This window comes from Clarias gariepinus, chromosome 3, assembly GCF_024256425.1.
Source record: "Clarias gariepinus isolate MV-2021 ecotype Netherlands chromosome 3, CGAR_prim_01v2, whole genome shotgun sequence".
Lineage (NCBI taxonomy): Eukaryota > Metazoa > Chordata > Actinopteri > Siluriformes > Clariidae > Clarias > Clarias gariepinus.
Genome location: NC_071102.1, coordinates 31,595,259 through 31,614,971, shown reverse-complemented (window position 1 = coordinate 31,614,971; position 19,713 = coordinate 31,595,259). Strand labels below are relative to the sequence as shown.

At 38.0% G+C, this 19,713-nt stretch overlaps 1 protein-coding gene across 1 annotated transcript in view; it reads right to left on the bottom strand.

Annotated features, from left to right (window-relative positions):
* rapgef5a (Rap guanine nucleotide exchange factor (GEF) 5a) overlaps positions 1-19,713 on the bottom strand; it is a 93,220-nt gene that overhangs the window by 10,136 nt on the left and 63,371 nt on the right. The window contains exons 10-17 of the mRNA XM_053492604.1: positions 18,702-18,835; positions 17,749-17,849; positions 9,344-9,422; positions 9,047-9,191; positions 4,467-4,558; positions 2,773-2,803; positions 1,517-1,595; positions 422-571 (exon numbers count right to left, since the gene is read on the bottom strand). Of these exons, the coding sequence (XP_053348579.1) occupies positions 422-571; positions 1,517-1,595; positions 2,773-2,803; positions 4,467-4,558; positions 9,047-9,191; positions 9,344-9,422; positions 17,749-17,849; positions 18,702-18,835 (811 nt within the window). The remainder of the gene's footprint in view (positions 1-421; positions 572-1,516; positions 1,596-2,772; positions 2,804-4,466; positions 4,559-9,046; positions 9,192-9,343; positions 9,423-17,748; positions 17,850-18,701; positions 18,836-19,713) is intronic.

Here is a 19,713-nt window from a genome sequence, read left to right as displayed (position 1 = left end):
AAAATGTATAATATAATATAATACAATAAGCTATGAGGGGAATTTTGTGAAGCGTGATGTTATTTTGTGATCTTATCACACCTAGGGGCATTCTCGGGCACAATGCGACAAAAACAGTACAATGAAATCCAGGCTTCAATAAAAGTCGTATTTTATTGTTAATAGTGCTTGCAAGGAAACGTTTATGTCTTTTAACATTAAGCTTTGGCGTCTGACAAAGATTAGAGTGTTTAATGGCCAAGTGTTTCGTATAAACAGCCATATTAAGGTGTGTATTTGTGTGTATCTATATGTGAAGAAACTGCAGCTCAGCCAATTAGATTTTTGAAGCAAATGATCCATTTTCTAATCACTTCTAGAAGTCATACTTGTAGTGTGTGACCATGTGTAAAAGTAAAGCACAGAGAGAAGCGTATCGAACCTCCGCTGTAGGTCTGGGCCACCAGCACCATATCCTCTACAGGTTTCTCCATCCTCTGAGCCACAAGATGCAGGAGCTCCTGAGCCACTACTGTGGTCCTCACTCTCACACTCAAATAGGAGTCTGAGCTCACGTACACATGGCACATTACTGAAAGACAAAGAGAGAGAAAGAGAGAGAGAGAGAGAAAGAAAGAGAAAGAGAGAGAGAGAGGAATTTGGTGTTACAGATAATTGTCCTGGTTGCATCAGTTCCAGCACTAAACAACATTAAAGGAGTAATCAGAGTACTGTAAATCCTTTAACCACACACACACACACACACACACACACACGCACACGCACACACACACACACACACACACACACACACAAATGCTATCTCATACCTTAATTAGCTGCTCATGCATAAAACATCCAACCTGGCCTCCAGCGTGCATGAATAATTATTTCATTCAGTACTTTTTAAATACATAAATATTCCCAGAGTGAAGAAAACAAAGGTAGCGTATGCAGAAATAACATGGAAATTAGGCAAGCCAAACAAAGGCTTTTTTTTTTTAACCTAAACAAATAAAAAGTTTTCAGAGCTTTGTAAATGCATAAATTCATCCATAAATTACATTAAAGTTAAATCCAATACAATGTCAGGTGACCAGAGGGAAAATGCTGTCCACATTTCTTCTTTTATTGAGGTTTTTCCAAACGCTGAGTTCTCCCAAATGGAAACTACTGCCATTTCCTGGTCACTTCACATTACAGGACTTAAGTCAAGTGCGAATTGACCACGCATTAGCTAGGAACTATTACGATGTACTTGTGAATCACCTGTGAACTGTCCGAATCATGCTGTCGACTATCAACTATTGTTGAAGAACTGTGACTTCACATGCGATGATACTGCAGCACACTTCTGTACTAAACACACCCATGCGCATAGTCTTTGGTAGTTTAGCGATCTACTGGAGTAAGAAGAGGCACAAAGCACCTACAAAGTCTAAAAGTCTTGTTCCTGTACTTTATTTGCACTACACCTAGTTTGATAGGTGACTTGTTTGGTGGCTCATGAAGTTTCTATTTGGAATAAATGGCTGACCTTCTCGGTAGTCGCTTTGTGCTGCACGGAGCTGAACGCCGTTCTCCCTCAGACTCAGCTGCTGGAAAAGAGCTTTGTTCTGCAAGGACAAGGAAGCCGAGCAACACAGTGAAAATATGTCTATATGACGTCCAAAGCAAAACCAGAAACACATATTGTCCATGTTCTATTCGGTAAGTGATGCACAGGAATCAGGAAAACTGTACAGTGAATATACTGTATATGTGCCTTTAATTGTAAAAGAACATTAATAATAGTGTTACACGACATGTTTGTTTTTCAAAAACTATGGGAATTGTTTTTATCCCTGTGTGCCTTCTAATTAGAGGTATAATATAAGCACACTTACGCTATACAGTGTGCACTATATACTTTCTAAATGTATTAAGTGTACCATGTCACATACTGTATACACATGGATAAAGAGTGACTCTGATGAGCGACAATAGAAATGAACTACTGTAGCCACTTGTCTGGGTGGGAAAAAGTTTTAGACCTATATTTATATGTAAAGCAATATTTAATCAAAAGTCATTTTAATCATAAAGTGTAAGAAACCTTTTAATAGCATTATGATGTGTGACTATAAAATAAATAAATAAACAAAATAACAGTTAAACAGTAAAATTGATCATAAATGCTATACAGTAACCGATAATAACATATGATCATTGAATAGTCAATGATGACTATGATAGTTTGTTCCTCAGGGGAAACCTATTAAATATTATATATAAAAGTCTTACTGTATCAAAAAGATTCCCAAACTAGAACCATTCTATCACTTTCTATACCAAAACACGATTTCCCCTATAAGAAATAATGGAAACTCAAATTATTTGTTCCACAGCCCAAAAAATAAGTTAATAAAAATAATTAACACAAAATATCCAGTAAAAAATAAAACAAATGAACCTGCACTTTACCTTAAAGACAGGATATAATGAACAGAATATATATTAAAATTTAGTACCTTTAAGGGTGTAACAAATTGTTCTTGTGGCAATTAAAAGATTTTATGTATATAAACAGGACCATTTTAAGAAGCGGGGAATACTTAAATATCTATAGAATCTTTGGGCAAGCCTAGTTAATACAGTATACAAATATTCTCTGTACTGGCTCTTGAACAGGAATCTAATTCAATTTAGCGCCACTTTAACAGCATTTACGCATATAAACATCACAGAACAGTTCCATGAATCAGGTCTTGATGGTTAATAAGATGCATTTATGTTTATTTTTCTGCTTCTTACCTTTTGGTGAGGTAAATAATCATCCACAGTGCTGTAAGGAAACAGGAAAAGAGGAGAGACTGATTAGGAAGAGAGACGAATACATGAAAGAAAATAGTAACCACACACACACGCACACACACACGCACACAAACACTTCTCACACAGCTGTCAGACACAGAGACAGACTGAGCTTTTCACAGCTGGTGGTGTGAAACACTGAGTCATCGCACTGCAGCAAAGAGACACCACCCTGAACACGGCAACGAGGAGGCTCGCTCTGAATCCATAAGTCTGTCAGCAGCGTCAGACATCCCTGCCTGTCTCCTTCTCTAAACCCTGTATGGAAACACCCCAGCTCAGGAAGTGAAAGAGACAAATGACTCTCCCATAGCTGCTTTTTGGATTCGCTTAACACAGCTTCAGTGTGTGTGCTGAAGGCCGTCGCTGTACTACATCATTACACTGTCAGTGGAACACTCCATCTGCTTTGTGCCTTGACAACAACCCTGACTTTGTCTTTAGAGAACTAATCACAGACTCTGTATCTGACTTAAAGATACAGAAAACAGTCTTTGTGCACCAACACCAAGCAAACAGCCTAATAAACTGCCATTTATCCAATCATCGTGAAAGGATTTTTTTTTTAGGTAAGACAGATGCTGATATCACTTCACCAATTGCATGTTCTTCATCCACTATCATGTAAACATTACAAACTGCTGAAATACAGAATTTAACAAGAAGCTAATGGCTCTTGTGTCCCTTAAACATTTTATCTGTACAGATCGCCATGTATTCATTTTCTAACAATAATCAGATTTTTAAAACTGGTTATTTAATAATAAAAATGAAGTGGTGATGTTTTTGGAAGGAGTCTCCAGGTTCAGCACTGGAAGCAGTTACTATCTTTACAGGGATAGTTTGGATTTTTCTTTTAATTGAGGTGCACATAAGTACAAAACAATAGGCCTTTGCAGTCATACATTTTCCTGCTCTGCTCACAGACTGTGAAGTTTGACACCTGGCATGCAAGTACAATTTAAGTTGTTCTTTCGGCTGCTCCTGGCCAGGTGTGGCCACAGTGGACCATCTGATCCGCACACAATGCCTGATGCAATCCTCCCATTTTATCCGGGGTTGGAACCGGCACTGCATCCAAAGGTTGAGGTTTGGGCATTGGCTGGGAATCGAACCCAGGCCTTATCTGTGCCAGGTAAGAAACCTACCACTTAGCCACTAATGCCCGCATGTGTAATGTAAATAATCTGGGGCAAATTTCATAACCCTTGTTCCATACAAAAATGCATTCCCAAGTTCAGCCGAGATGAGCATATGAAGCTTCCACACTCGATGAGCAGAAGTGCCGGAGCTTCATATGCTCATCTCATCTGAACTTGAGAATGCATTTTTGCAATTAATAAAGTTGAGTATAGTGTTGATAAAGGGATATCTGTACATATAAGTTTTAGTTTTGTGATCCTGGAAAACCTTCATTTCAGAAAGCTTTGTGTGCAAGACAAGCCAATTATTTAGTATAATAACTTTGTGCAAGAGAACATAAGAGGTTCTTGTGACTGAATGACTGTTTATAGCTGCTACAATGCAAGGAACTCGTCTCAGAGACACTCTACAGTACAACATTAAGTCTAATTAGAAATGTATGAAAATAAGGCTGCTGAATTACAGACCCAGTGTTACTGTAAGTGACTCACTGTCTGCGGCGTATTAGTTTCTGGAATTCCTTCAGGTCCTTTTCCAGTGTGGGGAACTCGTAGACGTCTTCAAGCACGTAGCGGTACAGTGTCTGTAGAGAGGATTCATAAAGTGAGAGGCGAAAAATCTGTTATATATATAATCTGTTATTATATATATATAAAATCGATTCATTATTTAGCCTTAATGTCTTTAGAGAAAAACTATAAGTGTCCTGATTGGATAATGTGTGTTTAATCCAGGGACAAACTGCACAAAATGACAGATGCCAAAAAAAAACCCAGCAGAAACAAAAAGCAAGTGTAGTTTTTAGACAGTAGGTTAAATAAAATGATATGCTTCTAGATTTGTAGCATGAACTCAGTAAAGCATTACACAACTTACATAGCATGGTCAAAAGTACAGTATGTGCACTCCTAACCATCATTTCCATACAGTATGTAGTCCTGTTGCTACAAAGTTTCAGAGCGCACACACTTGTGTTAGAATGTCTTTGTACGCTGTAACATCACAGTTTCCCCATTACTGCAGAAAAAGACCCAAACCTGTCCTAGCATGACCCTGCTTTCATGCACAAAGCTCCATGGAGACATGGTTTGCTGAGGTTGAAGAGACTTTGACATCCCCCATAGCCACACTTATAATAACGCCAAAGGGCAACTAAATATTGACTTGACTGAGATGTTCAGCAAGTACCGTACATATTGATGAGATTATCCAAGCGTATCTGTTTATATTTTCCCTCACGTCATTCTTATCGTACATTCAATTAGCCCTTTTTTTTTATTATAACACATTTATCAACACTAATCGTTTAAATGTTGAACTATTTATACTGTACTGTATATATTAGACTTTTACCCTCACATCTAATATAATGATCAGGTGTCACTGCACACAGTATTAAGAGATAGAACAATTTTCATAGCCATGAATTTACATAATTAACGCACAGAAAGCCATCCTGCAACCTGGTATAATGCTTGAATTGCCATTTTGAATGCAGGTCTCTTTTAGTGATGTACAGAACAATTCAGAATAAATTCCTCATTTCAAAGAAGTTTAAACTACCTCCATGAAATATAGAGAAGTACAGTGGGTGTTGCTGCCTCACACCTCTAGGTTTCCTGGTTTGATCCTGAGCTCAGGTTACTTTATGCGTTTTCTTGTTTCCTCTTGCTGTCTGAAAATCTGCAGACGGTCAGTCTGGCTACAAAAAATTGCCCCTCAGGTATAAATAGTTGGACCGAGGTGAACTCTTTTGCCTAGCACAACATCTGTGTTGATTGGATACAGCTATCGATCCACCAACAGTCATATTTCATGGCTCTGATAAGAGGAACAGCAGAAACTGAAGACACACACACATCATGCCTTACACCTCTCCTCCACGGCTCTCAACATCTTTGTACTCGTAACAGCTCATATCCGGAGACTTTACACTCAGTGGGGTGACCTCCATAAACCTGCACAAGCGACTGGAGGACAGCCCGCCATTGTGACGTCTCACGGTTGCCATGGGAACAAGTGAGTGGAAAAGACAGCAGTACGAGATTTGTATATCTCACAAACGAAAGCACAACTGAAAGTGAGCACAGAGAATCGAATTGGGCTTGAAAAAAAAACCACACATTAGCTCGAGCAAATGGGAACCCAGCTGCTAGAATAAGATCCAGTGTTGAGTGATTGATGCAGATCTCAGCTCATCGCACTAAAAATACCGCTGATCCATCTGCTCCCACACATCGCCCTCTGTTTCCCTCATCAGCGCAGTGAGCCGACCGGTTCTAATCACCGGCGCCTTTATCAACATCCTCGACTCGTCCCCTTCCCGTCTTACACAGATCTAATGTCTTTCGCCCTGTACGACACGCTAAATAGTCTTCTAATGGTCGTGTTTGTTTGTATCCTCTGGCGGAATGCGTGTTGGAACCCGAGCGAGGAGTAGGAGATGGATAGGGAGGAAAATAAGAGGCATCTGGAGGGAAAGCGGGAGAAAAACGATTAAAAGCATCAAGTCCCAGCATGTGGCGGAGGCATTCCCCGAAGAGCTAAAGTAATCTTGTGAACATGTCGTGATACACAACACATGGTTAAGGGGGAGGTGTATGGAGTGATGGGCATGTAGGAAGACAGGTGCGATATAGGTGTTACAGTTCATTGCTGTGACAAGAACTTGGTGATCACACATGCAATTTATTACGTAGGAAGAACTGGGCACATCCCTAACTCGACCACAAGAAAGGCTATAAATATCAAAAGTCCCAAAATGTGGTTGTTAATGGTCATGGTGAAAAACCCCTAAGATAATGTATTTGTTCATACAACAAACTCAAATGGTGTGTTCCGAAAGGCTAGTAGTTCCCTGCAAAGTGGACTGCATAGGATATATAGCCATGTTACAAAAGATTCCAAACCCTAAGTGAAACTGCTCAGTACAAAGGGAACTCCGAACAGTGTCTGAAAACATGGACAATTGTTCATCACTTTGGCAAGCAGACAAGCACAATTACCCAAAGAGACAGGGAGCTCACATGAGACCTGCCATTAATTTTATGCGCAGTTTATTATAATCAGGGATGAGACAATATTAGTATTACTTCAGAATAATAACAATTTGCAGGGATGGGAATCACCAGGGGGGCGGCACCGTGGTGTAGTGCTTAGCAGTGTCACCTCGTACTTTCAGGATCCGGGTTTGATTCCCGTCTCTGTCTGCATGGAGTTTGCATGTTCTCCTTGTGTTTATGGGTTTCCTCTGGGTACTCTGGGTAGCCCCCCCTCCCCCCAACATTTCATAGACCTGCAGATTACGCTAGTTGATGTTCCCAAATTGCCCTTAGTGTGTGTGTATGTATGTGTGTGCCCTGCAATGGATTGGCACCCAGTCCAGGGTGTACCCCACATCATGCCCTAAGCCTCCTGGTATAGGCTCCAGGCCCCCCACGACCCTGAATACAGAATAAAGTGCTATAGACGATGAGTGAGTGAGTGAGGGAATCAACAGTGAATTTGCATAATAGGTCTGGTTTAAAATTAAAAATTACGCACTTGTCCTAATCCTTATTGTTTTTAAAACAACTGCTCACAGTCAGGGACTTGAATGCTGAAGGCTACACATGATCCAAGACTAAGAAGCCGATAACAAGAGCTGGCTTTACAACAAAGAAAACACAAGTCTCCAGTGTCAGCACTGAGTAACTGTACATTTCCATTACTGGAAAGAAGTTGAAGGCTCTTAGTGATATCACAAGCTGTGTTTTTTTTTTTTTTTACGTCAAGATAGAAGGATAAAAAGAGACATCGGTAAGGAAACACACTACAGCTATAGCAGCCCTGGAAATAACCAAGAACAAAAACATTTCACATAAAATGTACCTACAGTAAGAACAGTTCAAACATATTAATTTATAAATTAAATATTGTATACAAATTGATGTTGCAAATGTGAAAAAAAAACACTTAAGGACGTGCTGAGCATGCTGCTACAGAATATTATTCCACTGTTTCACACCAAACTGTTCAAACCACTCTGGAACAGATTATTCTCCTATTACAGAACATTGGTGGTAAGCCATTTACAGTACGTACTGTATAGGCAGCATGGTCCAGTTGGTTCATATAGAGTACTTCTTGTTAATGCAAAGTCCCTTGAAGCTGCTTGACTGCTTGTAGGGACTTTTTATCTGCCCTATTAATTAGGTTGAAGAGCTAAGCAATGTTTAGAAAATCAGGATGTGGAAACAGTAACACAGTATACAGTATAACTCTAATGCTAGCACACACACACACGTGCGTATATATATATATATATATATATATATATACTTTCCGGATGCACTGTATATACATACAGTATATATATATACAGTATATATATATATATATATAAATATATATATATATATATATATATATATATATATATATATATATATATTGGCGATCTTGGGTGACCAGAAAGGTGCCTATATAAATAAAATGCATTTATGCCGTTATGTCGCTTTATTTCCATAAGTGATAATGATACTGGAACCTTGAGCATTCAATTTTTAATGTTTTTAACTTTAAAAAGTATCATTGTGTAAATATTTCAAAATTCTTATTGTGGAAGAATACATAATTAAAAACCATGATAAAAAAATTATGGTGCTGTCACAACACTCACGTGCACTGCAAATATAAATAAAATTATATACTAATAAAAATTAATTCTAATAGGAAAATTCTATCAAATCTCTTTATTCCAACCAAACAAACAAAACAAGCAAAAACCCAAATGATACAAATGAAATACTTTTCTTCTTCACTTGTTACATAATTGGACCAAATTCAAACCCATATCTGAGCTTTATTTTAATATTAGCTCGATAGTAATTTAAGTAATTTTAGTAATTTTATTCAAAAGAATATCGGTTGAATGGAATTCAAATGGAATTGTATCGTTTTTAAAAACAGCTTTAAGACAGCTGTTCACAAATGCTAAAGAAATCTAAAACCTAAATCTAAACCCAGCACGAGTCTCTGTACCCTGTTCATTGTAAAAGCATTCGGATGTCACCTGAAGGCTAGAAATTACCTTCATGAAGAGTTTGACGTTCTCTTCCTCCCGCAGGAAGTCTTTATACAGAGAGGTCCACTGTGAGACGAGGTGCAGAACCTTCCTCTTCCTGTAGAGGGCCTCCTTTCCTTCCTCCTTGCCACGGCAGCGCTTAGTGCAATAAGTGAGCCCATGTTAAGGGCCAAAACCAGAAATGTGAAGATAAGATACTGATGGTTACCAGACCTGGTATATAGTCTCTTATATAAAGATATATCAAAAGAATAAATATTATCTCATCATCCACAAGTGTATTTTTACAATAAGGAAGGATATTGGCCAAGCAGCGCCTGGCAGAGATCGTTGGTGGACATGAAGACCAGATAAGTGAGCAGAAAGTCATCCAGGAGCATCTCTGTAACACAACAAGGGAAAAAATACAGTACAGTCACGTAGCTGAAATGTAGAAAAAGCAACACACAGATTCACAGGCACCTGCTCACATAAGGTAAATGCAAATTAAAAAAAAATCTAAAACCAGTGCTGCACTCATTACCCAGACAGAGACACTAGCAAAATACAGTAATGAAAAATAAACCCTTGTAACAGCACGACACACTGAACTGAACAGCTCACAGACTCGATTAATCTGAAAAATCTGCACGTCTGCACCAACTTGGCTTCGATGCGTTTACTGGTGTGTATGAGCCTGAGGGGAAGAACAAACCATAAACATGTTCTCGCTAATCTTTCTCATGCCTTGAGAGCGAACAGGCTTTGTTCTGCTCGTTTATCTGTCATTACTGTGCTGAACCTATTTTCTAATGGCTGCACAAAGCAGACACCTGATCCATATCAGCATCAAATCCTCAGCTTCAGTTCGTTCTTCAGTCAGACACTACGGTACACACCCACTATGTACTGTGCACATCTGTAAAAATGACAAATCACAAGTGAATTTTTAATATTACGTATATATTTATTGTATATACCTGATATTCCATATTGTGCACATTATTGCGTTTTTACTACAATACACACTGATATTTTCATATTTTTAAAATTAATAATGCCATTTATTGACCTAGTCACTAAATCATCTGTCTATTTAATAGTTTAATATGTTTATCCATCCATCCATCCATCCAATCATCTTCTCATCCAGTCACCCTTTTGTCCAAGAAACCAACACTAATACATCCAGTTATGCAACTGTTCATATGTTTGATCATTCATCCATTGAATAATGTGTCCATCCATCAATACACCCATTTATTACCCATATATACCACCATCCATCCCTTCATCCAATTATGTATCAAAACACTTAATGTATATCCAAGTATATTTCATATAACATAATTCATCCATCCATTTATCCACTATTTACATTCTAAAATCTATTTATCCATACATCTAATTATCCAACCATCCGTCCATTCACCTACTTATTTGATTATCCATCTGTCCCTCTCTCCCTCCCTCCCTTCATCCATCCTCATTAAGGTAAATACACACAGTTTTAATTATATATTATTATAAATGATTATAAATGGCCAAAAAAGAGGTTGTACACTCTAAGTTTCCATTCAAATGCCTTAAGCTTTGATTGCAGCACACACTGTGGTGGCCAGTTCATGCGTGAAAATGATTCTTTATGATTTTAATAACAATTCTGTCTGTGTCATCAGGGAGGAAAAGTGGTACAGTGGCCAATATGCATGATGCTTGCATCATGTCATGGCCTTCCCTTCTTACCCTGACATGCTTCCGTATAGGGTCAGTCTGGACTCCTAAGACATGACCTTTTCACATTCCTCCAAAGTCCAATCTTTATGCTCCCTAACAAATTGATGCATTTTTTTTAATTAGTCTCACTAACACATCTTGTATATACATCTTCTTATGGACGCACAGCTGTTTAGTCCCAGTCCTGAGTCCTTATCACACTGTGTGCATATGGAAATGCTTTTACTTTCACTATTTAACATATCACCACTTCTGAATTTAATTTTTTTTATTCCTCAGCACTAACATTTCAGGTTTTAATAAGTTGTTGAAGGTTTCATAACCCAGTTCCAGTCATTTCAAATCTCCTTAGTTGTTTTCTTTAGTTGATGCAGCCCAATAATTTGACCCTTCTGAATCGGTGACTTGTTTTGGTCCAGGCATTGTGTATTAAATAAGAGTTATATCTACAGTACATCTTTATTTATAAACATAATGAGTTATTACATACTCTTATATATTAATACTCAATATGGAAGAAGACTTTTAATAGATAGATTTATAGATTCTAGATTCATAATCATATATTCCTATATTCATATTCCAAATTCACATATTCTGTAATGATAATATTTAAGGGTACTAACATACAAAAAAAAATTATTATGAAGGACATTACTTAAAGTGTTAAAACATTTAATAATTTTGCAATTTATTTAAAATGCAAAAACAATATGTACAGTTTTTGAAGAATCCCTGAATTGTTGGTGACCTGTTCATAAACAGAAGGACAGATGTACAGAAGTACTGAAGATCATCCTGTACAGTATATTAGAGCAAATACATTTCTAGGACACACACTACATAATCCAGTGGGGTTTAGGAAAAGGACGATAAGGCAATTTTTATCCAAATAAGATTTTTTTTTGTACATAGTGTGAACAAAACAGCAGAAGTGCTGAAAGATTGATCTCTCGCTTTCTCTCTCATACACACAGGCATTAACACACGCCTCCTCCATTCCCTAGTGATGAATTTCCATTTTCATCTTTATCATACGTCTTCCCTGTGCTGACACAGCACGGCCCCATGAGACAGCCAGCCGAGACCTGTCTCAGCTTTGACCCAGAGAGGGAGAGAGAGAGCGAGAGAGAGAGAGAGAGAGAGGGAAAAGGAGGGAGGGGAGACAGACAGAGTAACAAGGAGGTATGGAGAAGTGTAAAGAGAGAACAAATTGGGTGGATAGAGAAAGAAAGAGTATATGTACAATATGTACTGTATATACAGTATATCTAGGGATAAATATTTTCTAAGTCTTTCTTTTGCCTATATAGATACGGATATCTAGCACAGTTACTTGCTGAATTGTTTGTGAAGTCTTTATCACCTATACATGATTATTAAAAATATTTTCTTCTACTGTATATCCCAGCATATTGGAGTCAGAGTGCCGGGTCAGCCATGATACCCCTTGAGCTGGGGCTTGGACAGACAAACTTCTGATCAGTATCTCAGAGGCTTAACACAATGAGCTACCACTGCAATGCAGTGGGTGCCAATATTTATACCTGGAGTTAAACAGAGATCAAATTTGACAGCATACACCGACTCTCAATCTCTTCAGTGTCGATTTTACAATACTTTTAATAACACAATGTGCTTTTTAAAGAGAGAGGAGGGAGAAATTGAGAGCAACAGAGATGCTGGTGAGGGAGCTGTTTGCGGCTATAATGTTAATAATACCATGAACTAACTTGTCTTATGGGTGTTAAATAAGCTTTATATCTACTGTACTGTATATACCAACCATTTAACAGGTGATACAGAAACTGTCATGTAAATTGTAATCTTTGATAAATCGCTATGATGTAAACAGAATAACACTTTAGATCATGCCGTTACACACAAACTCACACTTTGTACTGATATCTCAGCATTTAGACGTGAGTTATTCAACACCAAAGTACCCAAAGTCTACAAAAAATTATGTAAGAAAAGCACTTTGTGTTTTTATAAAGCTGAGAAACAATATTATGCAGACTGAGATCCAAGCTAAAAGTATTTTTATACACAAAGGTTTTTTTATTTTTTTCTATTTTTTTTTATTTTTGTTTAAAAATCTCTGTTGTATGAAGTTTCTGTTTTGTAATATAATTTTAATGCCGTTTAATTTTATGATTCCTTCTCTTTCCTTCTGTTTTATTTTTTATCTCTTCCTCCCTTTCTTTTCATTTTCTTTTAAAATTTTATTTGATCCATCTATTCTCTTCGGCTTTTTTAAATTAAATTTAAATAAAATAATTTCTTGTTATTATTTTATTAAATTCTTGTTTTAAATCAGTTCTTAAATATTTCAGTTTTTATTTTTCATGTTTTGATATTTTTTAAATATAATTTCCTAATGATATACTCTAATAATGATATTTATATAATCATCATCATTTCTACCTGTTTCTTTTTATTACCCATAAACACTGGTATTTGTACTAAGTCTGTACATTACTCAGTCCCTTAGGAAAAGGACAGGTCGGCAAAACTATTCCTATGCATTTTAAAAACAACCCGCCTATAAGCTGACCTGACATTTCACACTGCCTTCTGTACTCAGTGTGTGTGTGTGTGTGTGTGTGTGTGTGTGTGAGAGAGAGATTACAGAATACCGTACGATGACATTTTGTAAAAACAATAGCAGCTTCCACTTTGACATATTAAAGAGAATGATGTTGCTCTCGAGGCTGCTGTCTAAACGTCCCCCAGTCTCTACCCCTGTCTCCATACAGATCCGGTTACCAAAGCACAGCACCCCACCCACTGTATTTATTCAGATGAGTGTGTGTGTGTGTGTGTGTGTGTGTGTGTGTGTGTGTGTGTGTGTGTGTGTGTGTGTGTGTGAGTGCTGGCGAGTGTGTGCCTGCGTGAGCATGTGTGTGATTAGTTGCCAGGTAATACACACTGAAGGAGAATACTAAACTTCAGGTATTAGCATGAGCTGTGATACAATGCCGAAGAAGACCGCTAATTACCCAGAATGCTCTGCACCAGAGGGCTGTTCAACATGACTCACCACATTTATCACACGAACACATGCCAGCATAATTTACTTTCCTTTCTATCACTCTTTCTATCTCTCCTGTAGCATCTGTTTTTTTTTTGCCAAACAATGTGTTTATGTCTGCAAATGCCTTTTTTTAAACATTATTAAATATTTGAACAAAAGGAGACTGAAAACATTTTTAAAGCAGCAGCAGACCAGGATTCTTTCCAATCTTTTCCCAAAACTGTCGTTATGCTTAAGGAAAAGACATACAGTACAGCAGATGAGATTTTGTGCTGTTGCTTGTTTTTTTTAAATATCATCAAGGTTTCTGAAATTAACATACTGTTTTTTAAGTTGTTTAATAAATGCACATAATTCAGTTGGACCTGTCAAGTCTAATTTTTCGTGTCTCTGTTTTTCGTAATAATCTGCTGTGTTATAAATATGCAATGAGGACCACTTGGTTAAAAAGAACTAAATTACAACAAAAGACGCCAATTTATTATTATTTTTGAACACACCCTTTTTAATAATCATCATATCCATATTACTCGCTGGATAACAAGCTCATTACTTCATGACTGCTTCCCGAACAAACTAAACAGATTTGGTCATTTTCAATTTGCATAGCAGACATTCAGTCTAAATCAGATTTGAGAAAGAAATCAGATTCCCGCTGCTGTGTGAACAAACCCTGGAGTACACCTCGAGTTAACAGGATTAGCAAACATACAGCTGGATCGTTTCTGGAGAGACTTATACATGGAGAGATTGTAGATAGCACTCCTTAGGCCGTACTCATACTCATCCTGAACCAGGGCTCAATATATAGAAGAAAGCCACCCCATCCATAAAAAAAAAAAAGATAAAGAATCTTCCAAAGGAGTTGATGCCACTTTTTGTAACAGTTAAAGACATTCAGAAGTTTAAAAAATAATTAGGTTAATCTTGGGAGTAGTTTCAATATACACTGCCTGGACAAATAAAAGTAAATTAATTAATTTGTTGATAAAAATACACATTGAAATCTCATTCCCTCACCTTTATCTTTGATCACAGCACACAATCTGCTCAGTTCATGTAAGAAAATGTATTCTCGTGCTCCCAGAACCACTCTTTCACAATCCGAGTCTTGTGCCATCAGGGAAGGAAAAAAAATCACATGATGTGATAGCCATTCAGGTTGCCTCAGACCTGACCAACTGATTCAACCCCAGATCACAACACTGCCTCCAGAGGCTGGTACAGTAGCCACTACGCATGATGAATGCATCGCTTCATAATTTTTAATTAATTACATTTTTTATTTAAATGTTTTGATTTTTAATAATTTTTTTAACTGATTCGTAATTTATTTCAGTGTTCTAATTGTCAATAAAAAAATAATAAAAAATCGTCCGCAGCCATTCACTGTTACTTTATATTCACTTACATTGAATTTTTAACTGATTTACAGCTGTGCCAAAGTCTTGAGCCATTCCTCATTTCTTAAATTAAATGATTAAAGAAATTGAAACAATTGTATTACCTAAAGGTACAAAGCGCCTAAGGGTACAATTTAAATATGGGTTGTTTATGTAACAACCTCAGCAGCAACCTCCTTTCCCCTCTCGTCTGTTCCAACCACTCAGCATTTAGCATCACCAGTATACTAATCAACGGCCTGATCATCTGTCATCATCTGCACCTGATTTTCACTGGTTCATGCCATAAGTTAGATGTTTTTTTAATGCTTGAATAATTCATAGGTCACTGTGTGGCTTAAACAAAAAACATTCATCTGAAGCTGTTCAGGTTCAGGGACTGGACTGAAATCCGAGACAAAAAGTCCTTCAGAAAGTCTAAAGACGTATTCCTCATGACTGCATTATAATACAAGAAAGTCAAGAAATAAGGAGGGCCTCAGAACTTTTAAACAGTACTGTAATTTTTTTTTCTACAATTTAGTTTTTTAGCTTTTTCTGCAATCCTTAACTGTAACTTTTACTCCGACCCTCTCTTCAATTGAACCCTTAGCCCCACCCTATCCTACTAATTATTTTTTAAATGCGCCCAGCCTAACCCTGCCAGGGGATTCAAACACAAAACATTCCAGGTTGACAGCTATGCATGTTGACTCATTTAGTTCTGACTTGCAGGAACATTCCTATATGATTGTTCGACCTTCAACTAACTACAGTAGCTTTTGCCACTTCACTACTTCTCACCTTCATTGTTCTTTCTCAGAAAGAACAATTTAAACATGGTTTATGGACTGCTCCTGCGGTCTGGGTAAATTTTTCTCCTGTTTATTTAAGGCACATCACCACCGTCAGTTACTGCTATCCGAAAAAGCTAGTGTGCAGGGCGTATGCTGGTGGGCGTGGCCAATATAAAAGTGACAATAACTACAGGCCACACCCCCATAATTTTAGTTCAGCCATTATGGTATGATAAAGTCAAAATATAAATAAAGACTGTACAGTGTGATGCTCAGTTTATTTAACAAGGGCTTGGATGCTTTTGTTTAAAAAAAAAAAAAAAGAAGATCTGGTCTTGCCAGGGGATCTCAGTAATGTAACAGTACTGTACATCAATACTGCAATATATTGAAGTATCGTAGGTATCAAGAAAAAGCTACTGACTGTATAATTTTTTTAAATGCTTTCTTTTTTTTGGAAATATGCCTCAAGCCTTTGTTTACAACAATGTTTAGTAAAACCTTATCAACGGTCTTCACATACTGTATGTAAGTAAACATGATAATTAAGTCATATCAGTACGGCTGTGAGGCGGGCGTAGGCACAAGATATTAAAGCCATGCTGATATTCAGCACAACAGCTCAACCTCAAGTGCTTTTATACAGCTGCCCCAAAAACACCGTTTATTATCAACAGATATTTTCCTCCGCCAACACAGGAGACTGGCAGTGTCGTTAACAGGGTTCTGGGGTTAAATCCCAAATAGTGTTAAATAGAAAGCTAGTGCACTATGTAGGGTGTAAATCACATTTTCACACCAAGTAGTGCCCTTGATCAGGGGTTAGAAAGCGATTTGGGATTCAGCCTTGTGTTAGAAGCTAGTCAGGTTTGTAGCCGTAAATAAAAGAACACAGCGGAACGATTTCGAAGCAATTATTAAAAGTTATATAAAAGAATACAAAGTGTTGTTTAGGATGACCTAACATTATTGCATGTGTTTTGGTGCTGAAAGTGCTTCCATGGCTGGGTTTGAATGGGGTTTTTGGCAGGCAGTTGTTCTATCTTCAGTATAGACCTACTTTCTTCCATGCTGGTCACAGACGTTTAGTGTAATTAACGGTTATTGCACATACTGTACAGTAGTTAAACGTCCCAGCGCTGTGATTTTCTATAATGGCGATTTATGGAACGCCTCTCATCAAATCAGATTGTTTGGCCGGAACTGACTGTTGTGTAATGAAATAAATTCGTTATCACAACTGTTGTTTTCTTCTATAGGGGGATTCTATTTTTGGGAGATATTTCGTGTTTATAATAAAAGCTTTCAACTCTCTAAAATGATTTTATTGAAGAAGTCTCCAGTATCAGAGCTTTGTAACAATCAGGGATAATTCTGTAACTTAAAAAAAAAAATTACAAGATATAAGAGAAATAAAACACTTTGAGGCATGCTGTTATTGGAAATAAACATCTGGGATGTAGTGGTATCACCCCACACTATCATTGTTGTGTCCCTGCTGTATAACCACATGCTCTTAAGTGATTCATTCAGTACAACGTTAAGCCAATGGTAGAAGAAAACCTTCCTAATTTGAATTTGTTTTAAATTCTGATCATTGATACTGCTTTACACGTAGCTAAGTGTGCTACTCCTGAGACATTTAATCTGCGTATTTGCGCGCATCTTTGAAAACGCGTAGCATGTTAGCATAACCAAAAAATACCTACTACGCATGAATTCAGATAATGCAATTGGTCCAGAACGTTTTAATTGAATAAAGTGCGGCCCACTCACCAGCTTCTTTGCCCTCCGTCGCCCCCTGGTGCTCGTCCAGCCTCAGGTCACTCAACAGGTGCTCCAGGATCTTATGGGGCGTCCCGGACACCACCACGTACCTGTCGGACACAGCAGAGCATGAGGAATCGGATGGGTACTCGTCCTCAGTGGAGCAGCCCGAGTACAAACTGCTGCTCCCGTCCCTGCTACTAAACACATCATCGTCTTCGTCCTCGTCCTCGTCATCAATATAACGGAAACGAGGGATGTCAAAAGTGTACGGTTTAAAACCGGCGCTACAGCTGCTACGCTCAGACTCTGATCCTTCATCATCGTCGTCACCATCATCATCGTTATCATCATCATCCTCTTCCTGTTGCACGAGTGTCACTGGTTTGAGGCTCTGCATCTCTGTGACGCTCCGGGTCATGCCGTCATGCTCCAGGGGGAAGGCGGTGGACTCGTCCGAGCTCCAGGTACACACTGCTCTGCTCCAGCAGCTCTGGCCCAGTCTTGCTGAAGACTAGGCGCACACACACACACTCTCTCTCTCTCATACACACAGCAGACACTCCCTACCCTGCGCAAAGCAAAGCTCTAGTACACACATACAGTACACATAGTATACCTAGTCTTATATGTAAAGACACATAATTTGACTCATCTTGAACACACACACACAGAAATAGCACAAACAAACACACACATACACACAAACTCTCAGTCTAACAGAGGCCACTGCACTGGTGAGCTCTCCAGCCGGAGTTTATTGAAATGTTAGAGGGAGGAAGAAAAGGAAGGAGGGAGGGGCGGAAGGACAGAGAGAGAGTCAGAGAGAGGGGGGTGATTGGTGATTGGAAGGAGGAGGAAAGCAAGTAGCTCAGTGATGGTGATTGAGGGAGAAGGAGGAGGAGGAAGAGGAGGCAGAAACTGTGGAATTACTGAGAAAAAACAGTGAGCAGGTCACTCACCTCCTGTCACCGTCATCCTCTTTGACTCCTCCCGCTGTTTGAGGCGATGCTCGATCAGACGCCACTCTCTGGAGCACCAGCACATCCTGACCCCTCTCCTTCAAACACACCCGAACCGCTCCCTCACCCTGCGCCTGAGAGACACAGAATCGAAACACAAGCTTAAACACGCGGAGACACATCCCACACTGCATTCTCCAAGACTTCCTGATTCTTCATGCTCGATATAGGAGTGCAAAAGTTCGTCTACATTTTATATTTTAATATTTAAATAATATATTTATTTATGGCAGCCTGAGAAAACCCATCACATGGTCCCCCGCCTTTTTTTTTTTACTTTTTCTAATAGGCCTTGGAGATATTTCGATATCGACACTGATTAATTATGTCATAGTACACTTTTCTACAATATGCATGGTTTGATATTAAATGTTTAAAATATACTGATCAAACAATTAAGGGAAAACTTAGTCCTGGTTAATCCATACACACATATGAGGGGTGTTCAAGTCAAACTGGGACTACGTTTAATTTTTTAAAAAAGTTTTTAGGAGTATATTTTCTCATTTTATATAAAATTCCAGTCTGAAAAGAGCTGTATTTGATAAAGTTTTGTCTTATATTTTTCTTATTATGCAAAATGTATGTTTTAGTCATTTTTAGACATTCAGATGGGTCTCCTGTGCGTGCACAAACAAAAACGTCATGAAAAACTGGTTGATTCTTTTCCCTATTTTTTTGTATCCGCCAAATAGAAGTAAACAATATTTCCTCCCATTGTGACATCATATAAGAAGCTTATTTACATAGAAACTGAAATGGCATATTTGGAGGAGGAGTGAAATAAAGAGAGGTAAAGATAAAAAAAAAGAAAAGAAAAGATTTCAAGATCAGGGAAAGAAGCATTAGATGTTTTTTTAAAAGGCTGGGAAGGTAAGGAAAAATTAGTTTTACAGAACTACAGCTTTAATGCAATTAGAAAAATGCAAAGCTACTGGATTCTAACCGCCAT